Here is a 25,749-nt window from a genome sequence, read left to right as displayed (position 1 = left end):
AAAGTGATGGTTATATCTAGCAGGTGCCAATAAGTATTAATTACCTTTTTTCCCTCCTCTCTCTCGGTTAAGCCACCAGATTTTAGTTTGATGCTTTTTATAGTATTCCTCTCACTTCTTTTATTTGATTAGCTATCATTGAGGCTAGACACTGTGTATATGTGTGTAAAATATATGGAAAAAGTACTGTACTAGTCACATGCAGCAAAACCATGTCATAAAATGACTGGTCCCATAAACTCTCACTGGTTCACAGTGAAATAACTACAGAGTATAAGAATACAAATTTAGAAACTTTCCACAGCGACGTAACAATTACAACAACATCTAAGCTCACGATCAGCAGGCTGGCCTCGCTGAACAGGGCACAGACCAGCTCAGGTGCTGCTGCAATTTATGTAGTGAGCTGCATGTGGTACAAACTCTGTACTAGTCACGTGCAGTAAAACCAGGTCATAACATACAACACTTTAAGGGTAGTTTGTCAACTATTACCCAAAAATGTATAAAGTCTAGAAAGCAGTTTTTTTTCACTGAAAAACAACTTAAATTTATCTGCAACTTCACAGGATCAAATGCTAGAAGTGGCTATAAATGAAGAAATGAAGATAAATTTTGAAGATGCAACAATACTTGCTATGTTTTAGATAAAAGTTAAAAATGAATGTTCTGAACTTGCCAAAACTGCTTTCAAATCTCTACTTCCATTCCCATCAACATGTGAGACTTTGTGAGACTGGGATCTCCATTATGTATGTTTTTGAAGAAAAATAGAAACAGTTAAGATATATGTTATTTCCTGTGATTAGCATCATCATCAACCCAATCTAGACTAGTTCCAACAAGCAAGAAACAAGCCCATTTGTCACGTTAAAAATTCTAAATACAAGATAGTATCAATACAATATAAATTCTAAATATATACAAATGTGTATTTATATAAATTTTAAATACAAGATACTCTCTTCAATGTGCACACAGAATTGTCATTTTACTCTTTTTGTTTTGATTTCATGGAACAAAAAATCTGAACGTAAGAGTGAATTTTCTGTATTAACTGTCTATGTACACTTCCAATGAAAAATGTGTATAGATTTTTTTTATTTTTATACTGTTCTATGTTTACTGAGATGTAATTTTCTGTTGGTTCTTACAATAAAAAACTGGGGCTTATATTTTACACGTTTTTTCATTTCTTTTTTTAGAATTTGTTTTCGTTGCACGTTATAAGAAATCACATGAACAGATGCTCAACATCTTCAGTCATTAGAAAAATATAAATGAAAACAACAATGCAATACCTCATTACACTCACTAGGATGGTTATAGTAAAAAACAGTAACAAGTGTTGGCAAGAATGCAGGGAAACGGAAACCCTCAAATACTGCTGATGCGATTTTAAAAAGGCACAGCTACTCTGGAAACTAGTTTGGCAGTTTCTTTAAAAAGTTAAACATAAATTTACTGTGACTCAGCAATTCCATTCCTAGTGGAATGAAAATGCATGTCTACACATAGACTTACACATGAATATTTAGAACAGCATTATTCATAATAGCCAAAAAGTGAAACAACCCAGGGGCGCCTGGGCGGCTCAATCGGTTTAAGTGGCTGACTCTTGATTTAGGCTCAGATCATGATCTCAGGATCATGAGATCGAGCCCCACATCAGGCTCCTGCTCAGCGGGGAGTCTGCTTGAAATTCTCTCTCCCTCTGCCCCTCCCCCTGCTTGTGTGCGCCCTTCTCTCTAAAATAAATAAATAAATCTAAAAAAAAAAAAAAGGTGAAACAACCCAAGTATCCGTCAATTTATGAATGGATCAACAAAATGTGGTACAAAGCCATATAGTGGAATATTATCCAGCCATAAAAAGGAATTAAGCTTTGATACCTGCTACAAAATGGATGAACCTCAAAACAGTAAGCTAAGTGAAAAGAAGCAAGTCACAAATGACCACATAATTTATGATCCTACTTATACGAAATGTCCAAAAAAAAATCTATAAGAACAGAAAGTAGATTCATAGTTGCCTGGGGCTCAGGCTGGGAATGGGGGTTAATTGTAAATGAACACCTTTTTGAGGTGATGAGAATGTTCCAAATGTCCTAAAACTGGATTGTGATTATGGATGCAAAACTCAGTAAATTTACAAGTCCTTAAAATAGGTGAATTCTCTGGTACAGAAATACTTCAATAAAGTCATTTCAAAAACATTAATGTCCCATGATAGATTAACAATCAACTGGTCATTCACCAAAGATCATTTGAGAAGCACTATTGTAAGTGATAACCAGGGGACCTTTCTCAGAAATTATGTGTTTAAGTACAGAGACACATTTGATAAGTTTAAGGCTTTGGGGACTTAGCTTTCTGGTTTTATGTTATATTTCTGCTAGCTGGACTGCCAGATAACCTTGAGTCATGCAAGATGTGAGTTATTAAGCATTTAAGTATTTAAACCTTATTTGTTTAGCCAAATGCACAAAAATATGCTAAATCACTAAAAATTTTGGAATGTGTTACCCAGAATAATGATTATCATCTTTCATATACAATTACACTAAGCAGCTGTTCAAAAGGAGGCTCATAAAACACTATCTACTGGCATTAAAAATCTTATCTTGTTAATGAAAACATTACCTGATTATAGTGAAGTCTTCAAATATTTATACAACTCAAACTGGCAGCGAGAAGGGGTAAGGCTAGATCACAAAATCAACAGAGCTCTCTGAACAGTCTAGCCCTCTCCCCCCTTCTCCATTTGCCAGTTTGGGTTTTGATCTCTGAAATTTATTTTTATCCCTTGGAATTCTGTTTTATTAATTTTAAAAGAGAGTTTGTTAGAGTTGCCATAATGGACTCTTTAGTTCCATTTCCAGTGTTCTTTAGTTTAACAGTATGAAGCACTCAAAGGATTTTGAGACAGTATTGAATGACAGTGTTAGAGAAGCAGAAACAACTATTCTGGAAGTGTCAGCTGGTAGATTCATACCATGAAGATTATCCGGGGTAATAAGACTCTACTGCAGAGAACACTAGATTCAATAAAATTCACTGTAAGTGATTTATACAGTGCTTTTACAGGAGGAAATGTGGCAAGGAATGAAAAGTAGAGTGCCATGCCCTTCAAACCTGTATTTGCTCTGGAAGGGAACTGGGTACAAAACACTGCCATCTCGGCCCTATTCCAAGAGAATTTCGATTCCAAGTACCAAAAGGTGCTCAAGTTTCATGTCATAAACATTAAGGACAGTGACTGATCAAGAGTAATGATGGAGAAGAAAATATATCATACCAAAGTAACTTTCCATTTTTAGTCTTGAGCTAAATAAATAAGCTTACTTCAGTTGTTGAATCCAAGGGATAATTCGTTTCATATCATCGTTCACAGACTTCTCCATGTCATCCAGCGTGGCCTGGTCTATAGAATATAGCACTTCATTAATTCACTGCTTACATGAGGCATAAAATATTTAGGTAGCCCAAAACTTACACGAAATTATTGTTTTAGGCAGAAAGTAATGTTATTTTTGAGTCAGAGAAAAACCAAACTAAACGTATCGTCAGGCATCAATTAACCCAATTTGTTTACCCTCTTTAACATTTAAAGAGAGTTACAGGTCAGACAATTAATTAATAGCAAATGTACACTAGCAGGATGAACAAGTAACAAATACAGGAACTAATTCTTTGCCTACATTTTAATTCCCAAAACTCTTGGTGTAGTTAATTTTTTTCACTTACATGTATTTCAAATTCCTAGTATCACTAAACTTAGAACCTTAAAAGTGCAAAAACTATAAAACTCCATTAAAATGTTTATTTATTGGGGCGCCTGAGTGGCTCTGTCGTTAAACATCTGCCTTCGGCTCAGGTCGTGATCCCAGAGTTCTGGGATCGAGCCCCACATCGGGCTTCCTTCTCCCTCTCACACTCCCCTTGCTTGAGTTCCCTCTCCTGCTGTTTCTCTCTCTCTGTCAAATAAATAAATAAAATCTTTAAAAAATAAAACGTTTATTTATTAAACACAAATAATTTCTGGCATAAGAGCTGTTGGCTTAAGTTCAGCTTGCTAAATGTCACTTAGAATTTTTAATGACACCAAAAAATGTTATAATAGCATGTTGCACAAAAAGCAAAATATAAAATGATTTCAACTAAAGAAAAAAGTATGGAGAAAATCAGAATACCATTGCTATGGAAATTCGTATGTTGAAGCCCTAAACTCCTATGTGATGGTATTCAGAGGTGGGGCCTTTGGGAGATAATTAGGTTTAGACGAGGTCATGAGGATATAGGACTGAGGTCATGATGTGATTGGTGTCTTAAAAGAAGAGACACTGGAGAGCTTGCCTTTCTGCCACGTGATGACAGAGAGAAGGCCTACATCTCCAAGCCAGGAACAAAGCCCTCACCAGAACCCAACCATGCTGGCAACCTGATCTTAGACTTCCAAACTCCAAAACCGTGACAAAATGAAATTCTACTGTTTCGGCAAACCTCTCTGTGGTTCTTTGTTATGGTAGCCTGAACTGAGCCAAGCATATATCCTCTAAAACAAGAATGACTGCCAACAGGTAACTATTTTTTGTTTCTCTCATTTTACACGTTCATCTTCCTTATTTACGAGTATGTATTATGTAAAAAGTCAAGAAAACAAATAAAAAAATTTTTTGAAGAACAATTGCCTTGTGCTTTGGAACCATAGTTAAAAGGTAATTCCTAAGTGTGCCACTTATCATTTAGCCAACATAAATGCAACGTGATTCAAAGTAATGAGACCAGCGTTCTATGAACAATTCAGACAAATTTATCTTTATGCAGTATAACCAGAAAACCTTTTATTTTCATTGATCTAGCTTAATATTAATTTCAAGCGGTAAATGTGCTAATATGTGCAAGAACACTGTTCCATTAGCAATACAAAAACACTAAGTGCCAAGTGGTTCATCATTTCAGACCACCAACTTGGTAACAGATCATGTTAGAAATCCAACGTTAATGTCTACTGTGTTTAGGCTAGGAACAACAACAACAAAAAAACCCAAAAACCCTCTTCTCCAGGATTCTGTATCCTAAGTTAACATTTAGATGTTTACATTGTCATAAATTTGTTCTTCAGCCATGAGTGACATCAGAATCCCCTGTAGTTGTTTCCATGTCACCCAACTATGAGTGGTAATATCGCTAATCTAAAAAACATCAGCCATCAACGTTATTACTTTTACAAAAAGAGAAACAACATGAATGCACTTCATGTTGGGAGGTTTAATTTTTGATACAAGAAAATCCAAAGGAGACTTAAAATTGGCCTCAAGGAATAGACATCAGCCAGAGTTATCCCTTCCACATAGACTTTCTATACTGCTAAACCACCCCCTCCAATACCAGAGGTAATGGCAGAAAAATTTTAGTTTGCTTTTGTGAAAGCATTCTTCTTTACGCTGAGTGACTATCATTGAGTCACGTACCAAGTCCATAAAGCATCAACTGAAACATTCCAGAATGCAAGTCTACAAAAATGTGCAGACACTCTGAGTTACCGCAGGGCTCCAGGATGGGAACAACAAGAGCTGGAAGTGCAGTCTCTATGGAAGCTGAAAGGTTAAGAAGGAAAAAATTATATTTCTATCTGAATATTTTACAGAAAAAAAAATATTTCTCAGTGAGTAAAAACAAATGAACTATCAAACAATCCTGAATGTTAAAGGAAAAACAGGATTTTGCAAAATTGGAATAGGACTATTATGTCAATTAGTAGCTCAAAAGGAAGAATGTATTCCCCCGAGGTGACTTGAAACAAACAGACCCCTCTCGAAATACTACAGCAAAAAAAAATCCCCAGATTCCTTAAAAAAGGTTAAAAGAGCTAGTGAAAACATGAACTTCATCAGTGAGCTGAGTTCTAGTTTTACTTCCATTCAGTAATTACTAAGTAGTTAGTTTTTAAGGATTTTCTTTTTGATACGTGGGAAGAAAATTGGTAAATAGAATAAATTTCATCTAGGCCTCAATATTTTCAATGCTGTTCTTCATAAACAGAGGTTTTCTGGCAATTTGGGCCTGTGTGTTAAAAAAAACAAAAACAAAAACCTGAAAACCATTACACATTATTGCTATATAAGAAAAAATTTTTTCCAGTTATTTATGCAACCTCATTTTCAAGTCACAGATGAAATAAGAACACAAGCAACTGTTAAACACCAATTCCCAAAGGTGCCAATGTACTTGTTCTAGAGCTTCATAGTATTTCCACCAGGCCCAATTAACTCTTCCCTTAATCCCACAAACTGGCGTAACAAAACCCAGTAAAGGAGCAAAGCACAGCCCCTGCCTCTCAGATTGAGGAGTTATAAGAGGAATATACTCTTCTAGTTACCACGCTCCTCTAACGCTACAGCACAGAAGAAAAGGCAGGCAGTGAGCAGAGTGGTAATGTAGGCCTAGCCTTTCACCAGGTGACTTGTCTGTGCTACTCTGTTAAACAAGAACAATAACATCTTCCTGTCCATGCCATGGGTCCTTAGGAGGAAGAAATGACAAGTTTGTGAAGGTGCTTTAAAAAGCAAAGTGCTCAACAACGTACATTATCTATAGTCCTCTATGAATCAAAGAAACAAACCAAAACCTCTTATTAGGAATTTGCACAATAATTAAAATGGGTGAAGTTACCGTTGGTGCGATCCATACAAAGAAATTATCAAACAAGTTAATAAAGCCAAAAAATGGCAGGAGACATATTTAATCAGATGAAAACAAATTTCTTTCAAGTAGATCTACTACATATTTGTAAAGAAATGTTTAACAACACAGAGCCAGCAGAACTATCACCTAAAACACAAAGAACAAAAAGGTATAGAAATTCCTTTTACAGTATTTTATAATTCAGAGCAGTGTGAGAAATTAGTTCAGATTATGTTTTGCTGAATTTACTGTTAATATAATAAACAGTGCTTATAGAGTTGAAGCAAGATTGCTGATTTTTAACACATATCTGTACTGTTATAAGTCCTAATGGATTAGAAATGTATTCTTTAAAGCAAAACCATTTTTATTTTTGTTTTTTTCTTTTAATTTAAATTCAATTAATTAACATAGAGTGTATTCTTAGTTTCAGAGGCAGAGTTCAGTGATTCATCAGTCTTATATAATACCCGGTGCTCATCATATCACGTGCCCTCCTTAATGTCCATCACCCAGTTACCCCATGCCCCCCACCCCCCCTCCCCCCCAGCAACCCTCAGTTTGTTTCCTATGATTAACAGTCTCTTACAGTTTGTCTCCCTCTCTGATTTTGTCTTGTTTTATTTTTCCCTCCCTTCCCCTCTGATCCTGTTTTGTTTCTTAAATTCCACATGAGTGAGATCATATGATCATTGTCTTTCTCTAGCAAAAACATTTTTAAAGTGGAGAAATGATGTAAAGCTCATTCTGACAATTGGGGTAACAATTATAATTTCAATCTAATTATCAAAATTGAGTACTCCTGAAAAGACAGGGCAGAGAATATAGAAAGCACAGTCCAAAAGATAAAAAATACTTTGATGTGTATCCCTTCTAACTGCCAATGTCCATATTTTTCTTTACGGAAAATAAAATCCATAAGGTCCTAAGCATTTAAAGGCAACTGGTTTGAAGGTATCCAAACAAGGCGAAACTTACCAATAAAATATAGAAGAATTAAAGGCTGTGCAAGCCTACAGGATGGTACACTACTACTTCCTGCAGCAGGAATGTATGTATCAATCTCTTTTGTTTCTCCCTGTCTATGTATTGAGGACCAGATGAGGAACGGACCGATACACAGTAATATAAAGTGTGAAGATGAAAGAGAGGCAACTAAGCCCGCTTCTGAACTGCCCCCGAGACCCTGATTCTGGCGCTGCCGCATCGCAACAGAAGGGAGACTACCCTGGCTTTCAAGAGACAGGAATGCTGCAAACGGGGCTACCTGACACGTGACCTTACGTGCCCTGCACTGCCTTTTTTGACCTTCTCTCCAAAGTTCTGCCTACTCTGCTTCGAGACATTCCCACCCCCATGAAACCACACACTGCCATCTAGACTGTCCAAAACCTGCTGTCTGTCCATTCCCCCAGGCCTCCCTTGAAATGCTCCCTTGTCCAAGCTACTCATTTCCTGGGCTTATGACAGTGAGGAGTGGGAAGAAAAGCCAGGTGATTAAGGGTGATTGCACTAAAGGATTCCAAGAACAGTCCTTGGTCCCAGTAAAGGATGTGAGTAAAGCATGTTTTCCCATCACAAAAGGGATCAAGTAAGACAGCATGAAGAATACAAATGCACGAACACGAGTTTAAAAACAAGTTAAAGCATATGTTGTAAAATGGTGGGTCCGCAGGCCCTTTCCTATAGCAGTCCTCATTTCCAGAACCGTTCTGATTAAAGCAGGTCTGAGGAGCCCAACCCCACACGCAAGCACCTACCTCTCCTTCCTCCCAAACACAGTACAGTCTCCAAAGCACCTTTCTCTCACACCAGGACTCCACAGACACGTAGAACATGAAAACCACTGCTGGAGCACACTCCCACTAAAGGTAGAGATCTAGGAAGAGCCTGGACTAACATCCTTGAGTTACAGAAGAGAATAGGGCCCAAAGAGTGTTACTTGTTCAAAAGCACACAGCTCTACTCAGCTCTACTCAACCTTCTGGCTGCCCAACCAGTGAGATCTCTACAAAATGGCGCTGAAGAAAAATCTTTGCAACTTATATTAACAAGACAAAAAACTATTCTTATGTAAATACTTGGTTAGTCTATTTTTCAAAGTAATTTAAATATCCCCTGGGCAAGCACAGTTTTTTTACTTACTACTACTAATAAACCTTGTTTGTGGAGGATACTAAAATAAACCAGAGCCTATCAAAAGAACACAAACTCTGATTTTCCGCAATCCCAACAAATTTTAGAATTTTACTATTTTGAAAAGTTAGAAGTTAAAAAAAATTAAGATTGCAAAAATCCTTAACAGTCTTCTTTACAAGGGTGCCAAGACAATTAAATGGGAAAATTGTTTTTTTTTTTCAGCAAATGTTACTGGAACAACTGCATATCCCCAAACAAAAGAAAACAGCTGGACCCCCTACTTCACACCACATACAAAGGTTAACTCAGAAAGTAACCTAATATAAGAGCTAAAACTATGAAACTAAAGACAGATGAAAAGATGTTCAAGAATCATTAGGCTAATGCAAATCAAAACCAAAGCAGATACATCAGTTCACACCCACCAGGACAGCTAGAAACCAAAAGACAGTAACTGGTATTGGTAAGTATGCAAAGAAACTGGAAACCTCACAACACACTGCTGGTGATGAGATTATAAGGTGGTGTTAAACATGTAAAAAGGTAAAACACAGTTACCAAAAGACCCAGCCCTTCCACTACTAGGTACATGGCCAAGAGAAATGAAAACAGGTCCACACCAACACCTGTACAAGAATGTTCAAAGCAGTGTTAATCATCATAGGAAAAAAAAGTGGAAGAGATGTGGAAAATAAAGGCAGAAGGAAATGTAGATAAAATTAAATGTCCTTATTACATGCAGCCCATTGACAAATACTTGAGGCAGGCAGAGTATAATGCTCCTCCAGGAAGCTCCCAACTGTCTTAATGTTAATGCCTGGCTAGAGGAAAAAACAACCTTGGTTTGACAATAGCAAGGCCTCAGGTTTCCCCAGTCTTCTTTTAGCATATGAAAATCCTTTTGAAACTTCCCTTATCTTTACTTCCCCCCACCCCAAAGTATATCATCTGTTGCTTCTCACAATCCCAGGGCAGCCTCTCCTTCTGCCCACGGGTCCTATCCCCGTGCTTTAATAAAACCACCATTTTGCACCGAAGATGTCTCAAGAACTCTTTCTTGGCCATTGGCTCTGGACCCCACCAAACACACCAACATCCAAAAACTACGCCATTTGGTGCCCAACGTGGGGTTCAAAAGTCTTGGCATCTGGACTCCGAGCTTCGGTGCACACTTGGGGAGTACTTTGCTCTCCCTTTACTCTCATTTCAGTGGCTCTTCAAGGAGTACAGTCTTATTGGAACCCTTTCATGTCGACTGCCCAAGCTCCAATCCTCTAGCCCGTGGCTACTCTACAGGGAGGAGAAAGCCTGCCTTTTGGCTGGAAGTTAGTACAACGGCCGGAATGGTAACGAGACCCAGAAACTTGATGCCCTCTCTTTATTCCTGTCCTCATACAAAGTTGTCTTTCTTGGACACAGGACAGCCACCTAAGTGACTAGCATGGCTACCAATCTTAAGACTCCCACGTGAGGTTTCCTCCTTACTCGTTGAATGTGATCCCTTTCCACATCCCTGGTCTTGCCATTTCTGCCCGCAAGACCTCCACTGGGATCCGGCTGAAACCAGTACCCAATTGAATTAAAACCCAACCTGGGACCGGTTTCCTAGGGAAGTTGGCTGTAAAGACTACGTGTTGGAATGTCGCTTAAATCATCATGGATTTCTATCTTTACTGTTTTCTGTCAATGTCCTCTAACTACTTAAGTTACAAAATTGGGTACTTTCCTCTTGTAAAACTTTTCTAGTATTTTCCATGGGTTAAAAAGGGCGGGTTCTTTGTGGCCTTCATGGCGAGGCAAGCCTAGGTGCGGTGTGACCTTCATGGCGGGGCCTTCAGGGCAAGCCAAGGCGCAGTGTGACCTTTGTGCCAAGCCAAGGCACGGTGTGGCCTTCAGGGCAAGGTAAGCCAAGGCACAGTGTGGCCTTCACAGTGGGTCCTTCAGCAAGGCAAGCCAAGGCATGATAGGGCCTTCAAAATAAGGTAAACTGGGACCATACACTGGCACCCATTGTAGTCTAGAATGCAATGGGGAAGCGGGGGGGAAGGAAGGCAGGCCTCCCTCCTACAGGGCCTTTAGGGCAGACAGTGATCATAGCGATTTTGTTCGAGACGCCCTGTGTTGCTTTGACATCAGGAACCTCTGACGTATCCTGCGCGTGGGACCCCACCTGGGAGTCGGGGGTATGGGGGTTTTTTGGTAATGGACCATTTCTCTTCAGTCCCCAAGGACTCTCCCTTGAAATGCCTTTTAATCCACTGGAAACCATTCGGATTACAAAATTTAAGAAAGGTACTGCATGGCCTCAGTAGGATCTATCATTTAGCTCTCTTCTGCAAGGAACAGCAAATAGATGGAGGTACCCTAAACCCATCCAGGCCTTCAGGGCTCTAAATCAGGACCCAAACCTAAGGACCTCTTGCAGAACGTGTTTGGTCGTAATCAGACCAGTAAACTCCCTCCTGATATATGAATGATAATTATCTACATAGGCCTCTTCCCAATAAACCCAGGTTACTGGAGGAAACACAGGCCATTCCCAGCAAAGGGACTCTCTCACTATTCCTAATAGACCCAGGCTACTCTAGCACTACATGAGGGCTTCTCCCTCATTTCCCAGGTTAATGGATATAATTGGAACCAATTTGCTCTGGTTAGTCTACCTTGGGATGGGGACTTTAAGGAATATTCCCAAAGAGCTGCTGAGACTACCTTTGTTTCAGGGAAATTCCCTGTCTTCTCCGGCCTACCATGGGTTGCCTATTTCCTTTGGCTGGTGGGAAAACAGCATCTGCTCCTCTGTTGGAGCTGATGAGCTCTAGAGTTGGGAACCCTTTTTTCTGCCTTTTGGCAGCCCCTTGCCTCTTCTGCCTCCCTCTCCTCCTGTTTCTGCATCACCTTGAGTGTGGCCTGCATAACTGGCTTTTAGACCATCCTTCGTGCCTCCTCCTCCTTCCCTCACTATCAAGGAGCGAAGAAGAGCATCCCCTGGACTTAACACCACCCACTTGAGATTTCCCCACCAGTGTCCCAAACCTAAGGGCCTCTTGCAGAATGTGTTTGGTCGTAATCAGACAAGTAAACTCCCTCCTGATATATTGACAATGGAGAACAAACTGACTTTTGAAAAGAGAATCCAGGTGGAATATAATTCAGTTATTTAAACTAACTTAAGTTTGTTGGTTTAAGGTAGACCTGTCTTTAAAGTTATCAGCATTAAAGGTGAAACTTTTATTCTATCAAGATTTACTGAGGGTCAAATAAGCTCGTGTTATCTCTGTTACAATTTGTTAGCAAAAAGATGACCTAAAATGATGGTTAATTGTCTCAAGCTTTCATGGGTAATTAAGATAGCTTTCCAAGTCTTTGATAACCTGAAACTTCAAAGTTTTGCTTAGATAAGTGGGACTGAATTCATTAGCCATCTAGATCTTTTCCAAATAGGATAAAGTGCTAAAGCACTGATTACTGGATGTCAGTTTGTGCTTTTGACTTCTTATTGCAGAGAAACTAAGGATATTTGGGTCTGTCAGTAAACATGCTCTGTGCTTAACTGATTCATAAATTTGCTGTCTAAAGAGTTTTGGTATAACAGTTCACAATTTGTTACTACTTAGCTTTCACTGGAGACTAAGGTTTCTAAGAGTTAAAATTTTGCTAAATGTAATTAAGACTGATGGAAATAAGGGAAGCAACTCTGAATGAAAAAGTTGTAGGTCTGTTGTAGGGACATCTCTGGAAAGGAATTTTACATGTGGTCAAGACAGACTAAGATTAAAATGAAGGGATTTTTTTAAAAGATTTTATTTATTTGAGAGAGAGAGAGAGCCAGCGCAAGCAGGGGGGAGGGGCAGAGGGAAAGAGAGAGAGACGCAGACTCCCCACTGGGCAGGAGCCCTGATACTGGGCTCATCCCAGGACACTGAGATTATGACCTGAGCCAAAGGCAGACACTTAACCAACTGAGCCACCCAGGCACCCCTAAAATGAAGGGATTTTAAAAGTACATGGGCATAAGATTGAAACTTGCTTTTCTCTCTGTTCAAAAGACAAAGTTTTCTTGAATTAATTGGTGTGCTGTTGATAAGAAAATGTAAACAAAGGTTTTATTCTCTTTTGCCTGCCCAGAAAACCTGTTTCTATGTGTTGTCTTTATCAGGTCTTTGATCGCTTAGTTAAAACTTCTCAATCTTAAAGGAGTTAAGTTTTGCTAACTCCATTCAACTCCAAAATGGAAGCAAAATTGAGCCACCCTGGCGCCCCACTTTGAGTTTTTTTTTTTTTAACAAACTTCCAAAGATTTAAATTGGAAATAAAGTCTCTTTCACTCATTAGGCCTTCTTATTAGTATGTTATTCTGGAAGCACGTTAAACAAATAATAAGCCTTAGGTTACATTTGGGTAAATGCTATAACCATTCTAGAGACAATATGCAGTTCTAAAGTTTTAATATGTTCTGGTATGAGGCCATTACTTAATATTCTGATTACTGAACAGAAATAACCAAATTTCCTTGCCAGCTATGGTTGTAACCTCTTATCAGATCTTTAACCATGTCCATTTTTGAGTCTTTTTTCATTTATAGTTATTGTTCTTATTCTCTTGCAAAACGTGTTTCATCTTCAAGGAGAATCATAAAAAGGGCTTTTGATAAATACAGGTTTTTTACATCTTTAAGATCATAAAATTGAAATGGTTAAGAATTTCCAGAACTAACTAAACTGAGGATGATTATAGTTTGACTCTTGTTTAAAACTTTGCAGGTTCTTTAATATTTGTACTTCCAGACTAAGGAAACTTTCTCTTAAGATATCTATGATACAGAAAAATAAGATAAATATTCCTCTGAACAAACGGAAGTCTTTTACTTATCTGAACCCTCTGAAATTCAAAAGGTCTCCGAAAAGTATTCTCTCTTCCATGGCAATTACAGTCATTTGCCTAAGTTCAGTAAGAATGTGTTCTCCTTGTAACAGGACACCACTGGAAACAGTGGTTATTTTACCAAGGCTTTGACTGGGATGTCATATTTGAGAGAGACTGGCATCGACTCAGATATGACCAGACAGCTTTAAGGAACTAAGGTTGACTTTATGAATCATGGAGCCAATAGAGCCCCTTGGAACTGTTGGCCTGATAGCTTGCTTACAGAGTTCCCAGCAGCCTTACCAGGTGAGTAAAGAGTATCACTTCCTGGCAGGTGCAGGAACCTCTGGATACTTTGAGGATCTCAGAAAGAGGAATTTGCCCAAATCTACAGGTATTGCAGGCATGTCTGGCAAGCACTTGGCTTGGCTTCTGGCCTCGGGAGGCTACTAAAAGTTAAATGTAGAGGTTCCTTTTAAAAAGTTCCAGCAAAGCAAACTGTAAAAGATCTCTATGATCACTCACTATTCTTGTTGAGCTTATGTAAATCATTAGGCCAAGTCTGTTAAAACCGGACTTGTTTTACAAACAAAATAGTCCTGATATGGCTATCTCTGATTAAAAATGAAAATATTTCAATAACACATTTTTGTAGATACTAGATTTTAAGCATTGAGACTCAAGAAAATTGGATTACTCTTTTACCACCAGGGCTTCTCCGAATGAGGATTGCCCCAAAACAACCAATAGGGTTAAGTCCTTTTGAGTTACTATATGAAAAACCTTTTCTCACTGTAAACCTATCAATAGATGGAGACTATAATGCTTTGTTACATTATTCTCTTGAGGCTGGGTTATATTCATAAACCTCTAAATGAATATGCAAACCATGTCCTCCCTAAACCTCATCTGACAGTCACTAGCAACCTACCCCATATAAACCCTGGAGGCAGGGTTTATTTAAAGGACTGAAAGTCTAATACAGCTGGGGATTTAACTCCAAAATGGAAGGGCCCCTACCGGGTCATATTATGTGCTCCCACTGCAGTAAAATTAGAGGGGCACTCTTCATGGACTCACGTATCTAGAATAAAACCTGTATTTCCTTCACAGGAAACCAATGAGCAAACTCTAGCATGCCTTTTTATTCCTGTGAACCTGTGAAAACCTCAAATTTCTTTTCAAACGACAATAAAGGACTGGAGGAAAATTTTAGTTAACTATCAAAGGTCCTTTTACTTGGAGTTCTCATTCTCATTATAATATTAACCTTCTTTTGTTGTCTCTTTCGGTATCTTCCTGCCTGGTGCCAAGACTCCTTCACTACCGTAACTTCTAGCTGACAGGATGATCCTTTCTACTCAAGGAGGTTCATATATGTTGTCTACCTTGGACAGGCTGCCTTGGCCTTTGTAACTCCGATATATATATTCCCCAACTGACCAATGTTGACCCACAAGTAGGGACATCTCTACACCCCTATTAGCAGAAGGAAGTTAAGGAAGATGAGACCTTCCACCCTCAGCAACCTTAAAGATGTAAGGGTCAAACTGTTCGGGGGGAATGATGTGAGAAACAAAGGCAGAAGGAAATGTAGATAAAATTAGATGTCCTTATAACCTGCAGCCCATTGACAAATACTTGAGGCAGGCAGAGTAAAAGATCCCAACTGTCTTAATGTTAATGCCTTGCTAGAGGGAAAAACAACCTTGGTTTGACAATAGCAAGGCCTCAGGTTTCCCCAGTCTTCTTTTAGCATATGAAAATCCTTTTGAAACTTCCCTTATCTTTACTTCCCCCCACCCCAAAGTATATCATCAGTTGCTTCTCACAATCCCAGGGCAGCAGCTCCTTCTGCCCATGGGTCCTGTCCCTGTGCTTTAATAAAACCACCATTTTGCACCAAAGACGTCTCAAGAATTCTTTCTTGGCCATTGGCTCTGGACCCCACCAAACACACCAATATCCAGAAACTACATCAGATGCAACCCCATCAATGATGAATGGAGAAGCAAAATGTGGTGTATCTGTACAATGGATTATTGGACAATAAAAATGAAGTACTGAAGCATGCTTTAACATGCACAGACCTTAAAAACGTTATGCTAACAACAATATCCAGAAGACCACACATTATATGATTTCATTTATCTGAAATGTCCCGGACAGGCAATTCTAAAGAGACAAAGTAGATTAGTGGTTGCCAGGGGCTGAAGGGAGGGATGAATGGGGGAGTGACTGCTAATGGATACAGAGTTTCTTTGGGGGATGATTAAAATGTTCTAAAATTAGATTGTGGAGCTAGCTGTACAACTCTTCAGTATATTAAAAACCACCGAATGAGTGCACCGTATGTGAATTTTCTCTCAAAACTATTACAAAAAGGAAGAAAACGGGGGGAAGGGGGGTTATGTGTGCTTTCTAACCCCAATGAAAGTTTTGTATACTTTCCAATCAGAAATTTTAGGTCTGTATTGAACATCCTTGAGGGATTAAAATGGAGGTGGGTGGGAGATGAGGACTTAACACTGCATCTTATAATTAAATTAAAATTATCAAAACCCGATAAATCTGTTAAGCCCTGATGGGGCTAGTGGGCATGTCCCCGCAAACAAGATTTAAGGCCAACACTTGCAGTTTTGTTAAGTTAAGCTGCCCTTCCCCTCAGTCTTTAGTTTGTTTTCAGACCCTCTTGTACACCTCTTTTCTTTCACTTTCTTCGAATGACTGTTGTATTCTAAATACAAATGTATCTTCCTGACTGTCTTTCCTTCAGGCAGTATTTTTACCTAATTCGTCAAAGTGGTACCGAAGAAGCTGCTTTTTAAAGTATAATGGACTGAAGTGGGCTCTGTGGCAATGAAAGGCAGTCCCTTTGCTACCAGAACTATTAAAGACATCATAATATTTATGGCACTTCCCCTACATCAGCTCACTTAATTAAAGGCTGTTCACTGTGGGCATGAGGTCATCACAACCAAAAACGAGTGGGGTAGGGAGAGTGAATATGTTCATGATACTGTGAAACTATTTCTAGAATGAAAGCACTGGCTTTCTAAATGATTGTCCCCCAAAGCTCTAAACATACTTACTAAGTAAGCAAACTTAGAAGATTTTGCACTATGTGTGTTTATCTATATTTCTTATCTGAATCCCACTAATGTATTAACAATTAAAAAAAAAAAATCTTTAAAAAGACCAGGGATAAATTCTGCTTCCCTCAAAGAGACGTATTTTATAAATAAGTATCTGCAAAGCTGCCTTATTCTTAGAAGACCTAAAAAAAATAAGATTCATAGTAAGATGTTAAAATAACTTCCATTTCAATAGGAAAAAGGCTTTAAGGAGGTTCAATATGCATACATACATTTCAAAAATAAGGCCAAGCTAAAAAAGTAAGAATAAGAGAAAAATTAGGACAAGCTTGGTAGATCACAAGTTAAAATGCAGAAATGCCCAACGTCCACAACAAAACCAGGAAAAAAAGTCAGATTAAGAAAGATGCTTCATAAAAGTGGATACTAACACAAACAAAAGAAAGGCAGAAACGCCAGTTTAAAAGAACCTACAGTTTTCATTGGCATTGAAGCCTCGCAGAATGGCCTTCAATTCCTGGAGTTTCTGATGAGCTCGTGCATGGACACTGTCAATGAGGAGCTTTTCTATTGATAAGTGATCAATCTGCATAAACAAAAAGAACAGGATCGTATGTGCAATTTAAACATATTTACTTTAAAAGTCTGAGAGCAGATTATTGTGTTTCAAGACAGTTCCTTTTAGAATCACACTGATTTTTTAACCAGTAAAAGCAAGCAAGCTTAAAGTTAAAAAGAAATATACAGTAGTATATGGTACTGGTAGCTTAAAGACCACAGCTAACATTTTGGCAAGTATGTATCAAGACAGTATATGTATTGGTTATCAGTGATTAAATGGCAGAACTTCAGAATAAAATGGTGATCTGACCTAAGTTAAAAAATTTGAAGGAACATTTTAAAAATTATATATAACATTAGTTATTAAAAAAATGCAAAAGCATAACATTTGTCTAAAACAAGTTTCATAAAAGGTTTTAGGAACAACTGGGTATTTTAAAGAATTTGTGTTAAAAGTTTTAAGTATAAATATTAAGTTATATATATTCATGTAATCAAAACAGTATTAAAATATATTGAGATCTTTTACCTTCATGGCCCTTTCTACTAATTTGGAATCAGAAGCTGGCAGAGGAGGATCATGAAAAATCTGTAAAGGCTTAGAGACATCATTTTCATCGATTTTAATTGTAACTTTGTGAACTGATGCCGTCCCTGTTTTTCTCCCAAGAACCTGTTGACTAAAGAGAAAAAAAGAAATATTTTCTTTTTAAAAAACATTTATTTATTTGAGAGAGAGCGAGAGAGCGAGCGAGCGAGCACAGGCAGGAGAACAGAGGGAAGAGGGAGAGTGAATCCTAAGCAGACTCTACACTGAGCGCAGAGCCCAACACGGGGCTTGAACTCATGACCCTGAGATCACGACCTAGCCGAAACCAAGAGGTGGACACTCAACTGACTGTGCCACCCAGGCACCCCAAGAAAAAAAGAAATATTAATAAAAATTTTTCCCAACACAGCCTGTTAACTTTTGGAATAAAACAGAAACAATCTATTGTGTACCTTAGCCAGAGCCTAGAACATGACAGGCCCACAGACTATTCTATAATCCAACACAGTATTTGATTTATGTCCTTAAAAAAAAAAAAAGACACAGAATTTAAAAACAAAACACATGCACACAAACAAACAAAAATCCCAAAACAAAACAACCTGTGTTCTAAGAGGTGTCTACTAATCTCTGATTCCTTCACAGAAAATGGGAATCAAGCCAAGTTCCAGGGAATCAAGGACTGTAAACAGCCTGATACTGATTTTCCCCAAAACCCTCCCCAAAAAAAGATTTTAAAGGGCACAGTTCAAAATGTAAAACTGTGATAAGCAAGCATGTTTTAAAACATACCCAACAATTTTAATGGTCTTTCAGCAATCTGGTGTGAGCCCAGAGTAATCTAACTTTTTAAGAAAGCAAATCTTAATACAAATAAAAGTCTACGTATTTAAAACATGCCACGTTCTAAGAAAGGGGTCAGTTATAGATGCCCTATGTGGTTTATACGATACCAGGAACCTTACTATATAAAATCATGTTGCTAAGAGGTACACAGCTATTGGTATATAGTAAATCAGATGCATGAGAGAAAAAAAGGAAGAAAAAGACAGAGTATTAACAGTCATAGCATGAACTCACCAGAATCAACTTCACTTACTTCCAAACTGAGAGGGAGAGGCACTTTCCAGCATGGTACCTTTCCACCTGCACAAGGTCTCCCCACCGCTCTCGGATTAACATTAGAGTTTGGGAATGTAGCACTTCTAACTGAAGCGATAAGCAGAAAGAATCTGATGGGTCTCGTTAAGCAAACTTAATAAATCACTACAACAGCCAATGAAGTACAAGCAAACTTCATTTAACGAAAGCTTTATTTCCCCAAAAGCTGGCTATGAAAGAAATTTCTGGAATTATATTTCTCCGATGACATATACTAAAAAGTGTTACAATTTGTGGCATAATTTTAGAAAGAACTTTTATGTTTAATTTTGAACCAACATAAACAAACTGTAAGGTCCAGGTTGCCCGCTAATTCATCAGTTTAGAGAATATGAGTAGACCAAATAGCACTGGTTTTTTCCTCCAGGTTGTACTATTTCTAATTCATTTTTGTTTTTACCTGCAAAGTGAACAGTAAAATTTAAAATTTGGTTTATTACAAATGTATAATTATTCTTCACACTGACCTGTTCCCCAGCCCTGTTTCTACCCCCAAAAAGGAAGGGGGAGGAAGGAGTTTAGTCTGCTACAGTTCAGGATGGGGGAGGCAAATGGAAATGTGGGGAAGAGAGAGACACACAAATTCCTTACAAATATATGTCTCAAATTTCAAAAGGATACGTAGGCAGTTATACATGTCCTGAAGAGGTTTTTCATCAGCAAAGAGTCTAGACTGCACCAGCTGATGGATAAAGTTGATTTGCATACTATGAACCAAGGCTCGCCCATCTTCCATTGGCAGGAGAAAAGAAGGTGGTTAATCAGAAAAGTGTACAGATCATAATATAGTATCAACTAAGGAAGAGTATACTAACACTAAATTAAAAAAAAAAAGAAAAAAGAAAAAACAACTGAAGTTATCTATCGAAACCAGAGAACATTATACTTGAGAAACACTAAAGCCTCTACGGATAGGTAGGTAGGTAGGTATGATCATCCTAATAGCTGCTTCAAACGACAGGATAAACTGCTAAAATTTATTATTCTGCAAGAATGTTTCAATAATATAAAAACACAAGCATTTGAATTAGTATTTATGATTTAAATCCGTATTTATGATTTACCTCCTGTTTCCTTATCCTCAACTAGAATTTCTAGCTTGAGAAGACGCCATGGAACATCTGGATCATCTCCCATCACGGTCAAGGTGGCTTCAAATTCTCCCTCAACTCGAAACTTCACCCGGCCATTTGCTTTTAGAAGAAGAAAAACATTACTACTTGCTAGAAAATAAGCAGCTTCCTGCTAACCTAGAACGTTCAGTCTAACTTAAAAGAAATTTTAAATAGCTTGAAAGTTCTTTCCTAAGTGTCCAAAGAATTCAGTAGTTCCTGCATAAGCAATACCAAAGGCAGTTAACACTTCTAACATCAACTAACAATTTTCTCTTGAGGCGTAACTCTGGCGCTTCTTCTCTCCTCCCTGCTCCCAGCTTCACATACCAGCATTTTATCCCCAGGTACTAAAGAGAAAAATGATCGGGTTGACAAGTCACAGATTTGAACACCACCTGAATTGCAAGCCAAAACCTCAAAATAGTATTTCTTCGAACGAAACCCTAAACGCTGTTTAAAAAAAATTCTAACAAGTCAATTCTTTAAAAAAAACTAAATAAACTTCAGGTACATACCAACTGTAAGATTTGCTAACTGAGGAGGAAGATCTGTGGTCACAAGCCGATGTCTAAGAATCTGATTGAGCTGGTGAAGTGTGGCTTGTTTCTCAATCTTGGTAATTGGGTCTGGAGGAATAATTTTATCCTACAAAAAAAATTAAGTGATTTTAAAATAATGTTACAAAGAGACACAATCTTTACCTGTGCCTGTCTTAGCATAATATTTTTGTACTTTGCCCAAGAGAATCTCAACACTCATTTCTGCAGTCTACATCCAATAATAGTGACATGACCACTACTATCATGCTTTAGAATGCCAATGATTCCACCAGTCACCCAGCTAAGTCAGTAATACAACACGATCTTCTTCATGCTCTATTTATGAGACCAAGTTCATGTCACTAGATGACTTGCACCACTTCTTAAAAGTATAAAATACAATAGCACCAAGTCAGTAAACAACTACCACAATAGTACTTAAAAAAAAACAACCTTCCAAAAAGCAACTAGCATGTAGTATTTTCACATTTGAAATAGATATAAGTTAATGTGCACATGTTTAACCTCACACACACATAGATTCATCCATTTTGATAGTTATTCACATTCTGGCCCTCAATTTATTTCAAAAAACCACAATTTTAGTTATAGAGAAACAAGTGAATTACATGAAATAATTGTTTTAAAAATAGAGAATAGTTGTTTTGTTGGTAACACAGTACACTTCATTGCCAAACCCTTCAACTTTTTTAAGAAGGGGAATGGTGAGCAATGCACTTACCCTAATGCAGGTGGGCAGTCGTGGGTAAGACCCAGTAGTCAGTACATCAATGGCATACGGGATGGCAAAACTAGGCAGGCGTGCATGGACTAGGGCGTCTCTAGCTAACGAGGCCAGGCGATCAGCAGTATCCACAAACAAGATGGCTTGCTGATCTAAAAAGCTTGAAATCATCTTTAAAGCAAAGGGTAAATATATTAAGCTTCATTGATAACAAGCTGCTTTGCACTTCAAATATCATTTATTCATTCCAAAGTAAACTTTGAGGGAATTAATAGTTTTCCACATTTTGAAACATTTCTTCAAGAAATTTCCCAGTAATGTGAAGAAATATTTAATACATTTGTATTTGGCATTAAAAACAATAACTTTCTATCACTTTAAGTAAAAGGTCTTCCAATTTGTTTCTCCATCCTTAACATTACAAGTACATTATCAGAAGTTAGGAAAAATAAATAGAATAAAATGCTTTTTACTCTCATAGACTTCTGGAGTTGGCTGGTAACAAAGTAGTTAAAAGCATGGACTCCTAGACCCAGACTGCCTTAGTCTCAATTTTAACTCTGCAACTTACTATCCCAATAACCTTAGGCAAGTCACTTAAACTCTCTGGGCCTCAGTTTTTTCAACCGTGAAATGGAGATAATGATTTCCAACCTCGCAAGGTTGTTCTGAGGATTAAGAGCTAATGCATACAGGGTTGCCTAGGTGGCTTAGTCAGTTAAAGCGTCCAACTCTTGGTTTCGGCTTAGGTCATGATCTCCTGGGTCATGGGATGGAGCCCTGCATTGGACTCTGTGCTCAGCAGGGAATCTGCTTGAGATTCTCTCCCTCTGCTCCTCTCCCTACTTGAGTGCTCCCTCTCTCTCTCAAATAAATAAATCTTTTTTTAAAAAAAGAGTTAGTACATTACAAAACCTTCAGAACACTGCCCAGAACACATAAAATACTCCCTAAATGTTGCCTGTTATATGAAATCTACGCCAACTTCATACCCCAAACAGAAATCCTTTCCATCAGTTCTCTATTGAATGCATTTCATAAGGGTACCTGAACTAGCAGAGTTCATCACGGAGCTGAAAACTACTTCCTTGAAACTTTTATCTTCTATTCTGGAGCAGTAATGTCTCTCATGTCCTTCAAATAGGGGAAGCCCATCCTATCTCCAAGCTAAACATCCCAAGTCACTTCATTTAGTCTGTATCTCCAAATTTCTGACTCACCACCCTTGTTCTGCTGCTTTGGAAATACTCCAATTTATCAGTGGTCAACTTAAAACATGGTATCCAGAATTAATACCACATCACACCCACAATTAATACCGGTACACAATGTCCTACATTTTCTCAGTATTTCCATACTCATTTTTATTATCTGATCTTCACAACTCTAGGAAATAGACAAAACCAGATAATGACTATCACCTTAGATATGAGAAAATTGAGACTTAGGTTAAGACACCTGCCCAAAGAAAGCCAACAATCAGAGAAACTGGAACCAAAAAATGTTTCTTCTCTTAGACTGCCCAGAAGAGCTACCTTGCATGACTACTAAAATGGATTTCTATCAATGACAACAACATTAACTTATTAGCAGCAATGACAGTGCTAACACACAGCAAGCTGGGAGTCCACTAAAAGGCCTTGATATTTTGTACGTGAATCTCTATCAAGCAAGGTCCTTTCTCCATCCTGAAACTAAAGCAGGACTGTAATCTGTCTGATTCTAACACATTAAAACCATTTGGATCCTACTTCTCTTAACCTTTTTTTTTAAGATTTAAATAAATCTTAAAATCTTTATTTTAGAGAGAGAGAAAGAGAGAGCACGAGCAGGAGGGACAGAGGGAAAGAGAGAGAGAGAGAGAATCTCAAGCAGACCCTGCACCGAGCGTGGAGCCTGATGCAGGCTCCATCCCATGACCCTAAGATCACTACCGGAGCCAAAACCAAGAGTCAAATGCTCAACCGACTGCGCCCCTACTTCTCTCAACTTCTGAGCTGGTTTTTACTCAGATTTAGATCATCCCAAGTCTCCAATCCAGGTCACTGTAAAAATGCTTATCAGACCAAAGCCAAGGCCAAAGAATACCAAAGACCTCCTTCTGGGAAGACCTGCATCAACCCTAGTGGGGTACTACAGTTCATCCGGCCCACTTTGCTCCACCTTAAACGTGGGTAATTAATGAAACATTCTTGACACTACTCTGGCTCAATTCAAAATACACTAGCTTCAGTTATACTCCTCTGACTTAGAAATCTAATGAATAAACATCAAATTTTAGTTTTGAGTAACTTAGTTTTTAGTAAAACTATACAGGTCCCTAATGATCATCGCATTCCTTTTTTTTTTAAGCACTCACGTGCCAGCTGTTAATATGGTTAATATTCTCCTTTCAAATTTAACTGAGCACTTCATAGACATTTCTCTAAGAAAAATACATAAATGGCCAAAAGCACATGAAAACATATTCGACATCACTGGTCCGCAGAGAAATGCAAATCAAAACCACAACGAGATACCAGCTTCACACCTAATAGGATGGCTAGAATCAAAATGTCAGACAATAACAAGTATTGGCATGGAAAAACTGGAACCCTCAAATATTGATGGTGGGAATGTAAAATGGTACAGCCATTTTGGGAGACAGTCTGGCAGTTCCTCAAGTGATTAAACATAGTCACCATATGACCCAACCATTCAATTCCTAGGCACATATGCAAGAGAAATGTCCATACAGAAACTTGCACATGAATATTTACAGCGACATTCATAACAGCCAAAAACTAGAAGCAATGTCCACAAACTGATGATAAACAAAATATAGTAGATCCATACAATTCAACTATAAAAAGAAACGAAGTACTAACTACTACATGCTACAACATGAATGAACCTTGAAAACGTTATGCTAAGTGAAATAAGCCAGTTACAAAAGACCCCATATTATAATTCCATTTATATGAAATGTTCAGAGTAGGCAAATCTATTGACAACAGATTAATGCTTCCTTAGGGCTGGCGGGGGGCCACTTGGAGGTGACAGCAAAAGGCTACAAATTTTCTTTTTGAGATGATGACAATGTTCTAAAATTGACTGATGGTTGCACATATCTGAATATACTAAAAACCACTGAAATGTATACTTTAAATGGGTGGATTGTATGGTATATGAATTATATCTCAATAAAGCCGTTTTTTAAAAAGCTCCAGGAATGAGAGATATTTTCTTTTTCTTAAATAAAACCTGATCGAGACTGTTTTACCATTAGAGTTATAAACTGTATTTATATATTATACACTGTTACACACTTAATATGTCTGGTATGGCTAAAGATCATTATCTATTAAGAATCTCAAATGAGACTAGGTAAATAATCACTAGGTTGAGAACAGAAGAATCAAAACATGAATAATCTTCTAATTCTCCAGTTGATGGACTTAATACCTGACATAAACACATCTGTGGTATCTACATTCACAAAACAAAAATACCAAAACTTTACATTAAGTTCAGTATGAGACTTTATTCAGAATGTGACTTATTTGAACAGCCACTTCAAAAAACTAATAAAAGAATGCTGAACTATGAATTAATGAAAGATGAATTACAATACGGCTCAATTTCAAAACCAAGAGTTTTGGATTTTCCTGGACATTATGTTACCGAAGCACAACTCAGTAGTATTAAACAGATAACTGAAATACCCATGATATGATTAGGGATTTAACACCAGGTTTGAAAGACTGAACACTTGGATTTGATATACTTCAGTGACACCTAACTTTTCATTGCAAGTTTGAACATTTTTAAGAAAAGATTACCCCAAGTTAAGTAATTATTAAGAAAATACCCTAGGCTTTTCAAAAATATTATACCATGCTTCTTCATTTCAACCAAAATAGATTTACTACATTTGGTGTCCCAAATTTCCAGAAAAATGAATTATAAAACTTTCTGATAAATAAGCTTGGTATAAGTCTGTTTATTAATATTTATAATCACAACTATCCTTCAAATGATGCTTTTCAGTGGACAAAAGACCTTCTGAATACAAACTTTAATTTCCCTATCATACCAACAGACAACAGATGAATCAAAGAACATTTTCCCCCATGAGAAAAACAATATATGGGGTACAAAATATTCTCCCTCTAAATAAATCTGTGATCGAGGCTGTATTTCAGAAGGATGACAGCTTACTCCTATGGACAAAAGATATGTGGCTGGAATTTATCTTGGTAGAATTCTTCCAGCATTGTCACTAGCTTAGTTGGTAGAGCTGGAATTGAGTA

At 37.8% G+C, this 25,749-nt stretch overlaps 1 protein-coding gene across 2 annotated transcripts in view; it reads right to left on the bottom strand.

Moving 5' to 3' along the window:
• The window catches only part of MED14 (mediator complex subunit 14), a 73,562-nt gene that overhangs the window by 38,163 nt on the left and 9,650 nt on the right, over nucleotides 1–25,749 (bottom strand). For both annotated transcript variants that reach the window (XM_081808978.1, XM_081808979.1), the window contains exons 4-12: nucleotides 21,455–21,628; nucleotides 20,689–20,818; nucleotides 20,123–20,251; nucleotides 19,680–19,787; nucleotides 18,997–19,129; nucleotides 17,877–18,027; nucleotides 17,261–17,372; nucleotides 5,474–5,599; nucleotides 3,345–3,423 (exon numbers count right to left, since the gene is read on the bottom strand). In XM_081808978.1, coding sequence (XP_081665104.1) covers nucleotides 3,345–3,423; nucleotides 5,474–5,599; nucleotides 17,261–17,372; nucleotides 17,877–18,027; nucleotides 18,997–19,129; nucleotides 19,680–19,787; nucleotides 20,123–20,251; nucleotides 20,689–20,818; nucleotides 21,455–21,628 — 1,142 coding nt within the window. The remainder of the gene's footprint in view (nucleotides 1–3,344; nucleotides 3,424–5,473; nucleotides 5,600–17,260; nucleotides 17,373–17,876; nucleotides 18,028–18,996; nucleotides 19,130–19,679; nucleotides 19,788–20,122; nucleotides 20,252–20,688; nucleotides 20,819–21,454; nucleotides 21,629–25,749) is intronic.

This window comes from Leptonychotes weddellii, chromosome X (genome assembly GCF_054177405.1).
Source record: "Leptonychotes weddellii isolate Sample4059 chromosome X, ASM5417740v2, whole genome shotgun sequence".
NCBI lineage: Eukaryota > Metazoa > Chordata > Mammalia > Carnivora > Phocidae > Leptonychotes > Leptonychotes weddellii.
The sequence above is the reverse complement of the archived record's forward strand: the minus strand, read 5'-3'. Positions and strand labels throughout refer to the sequence as shown.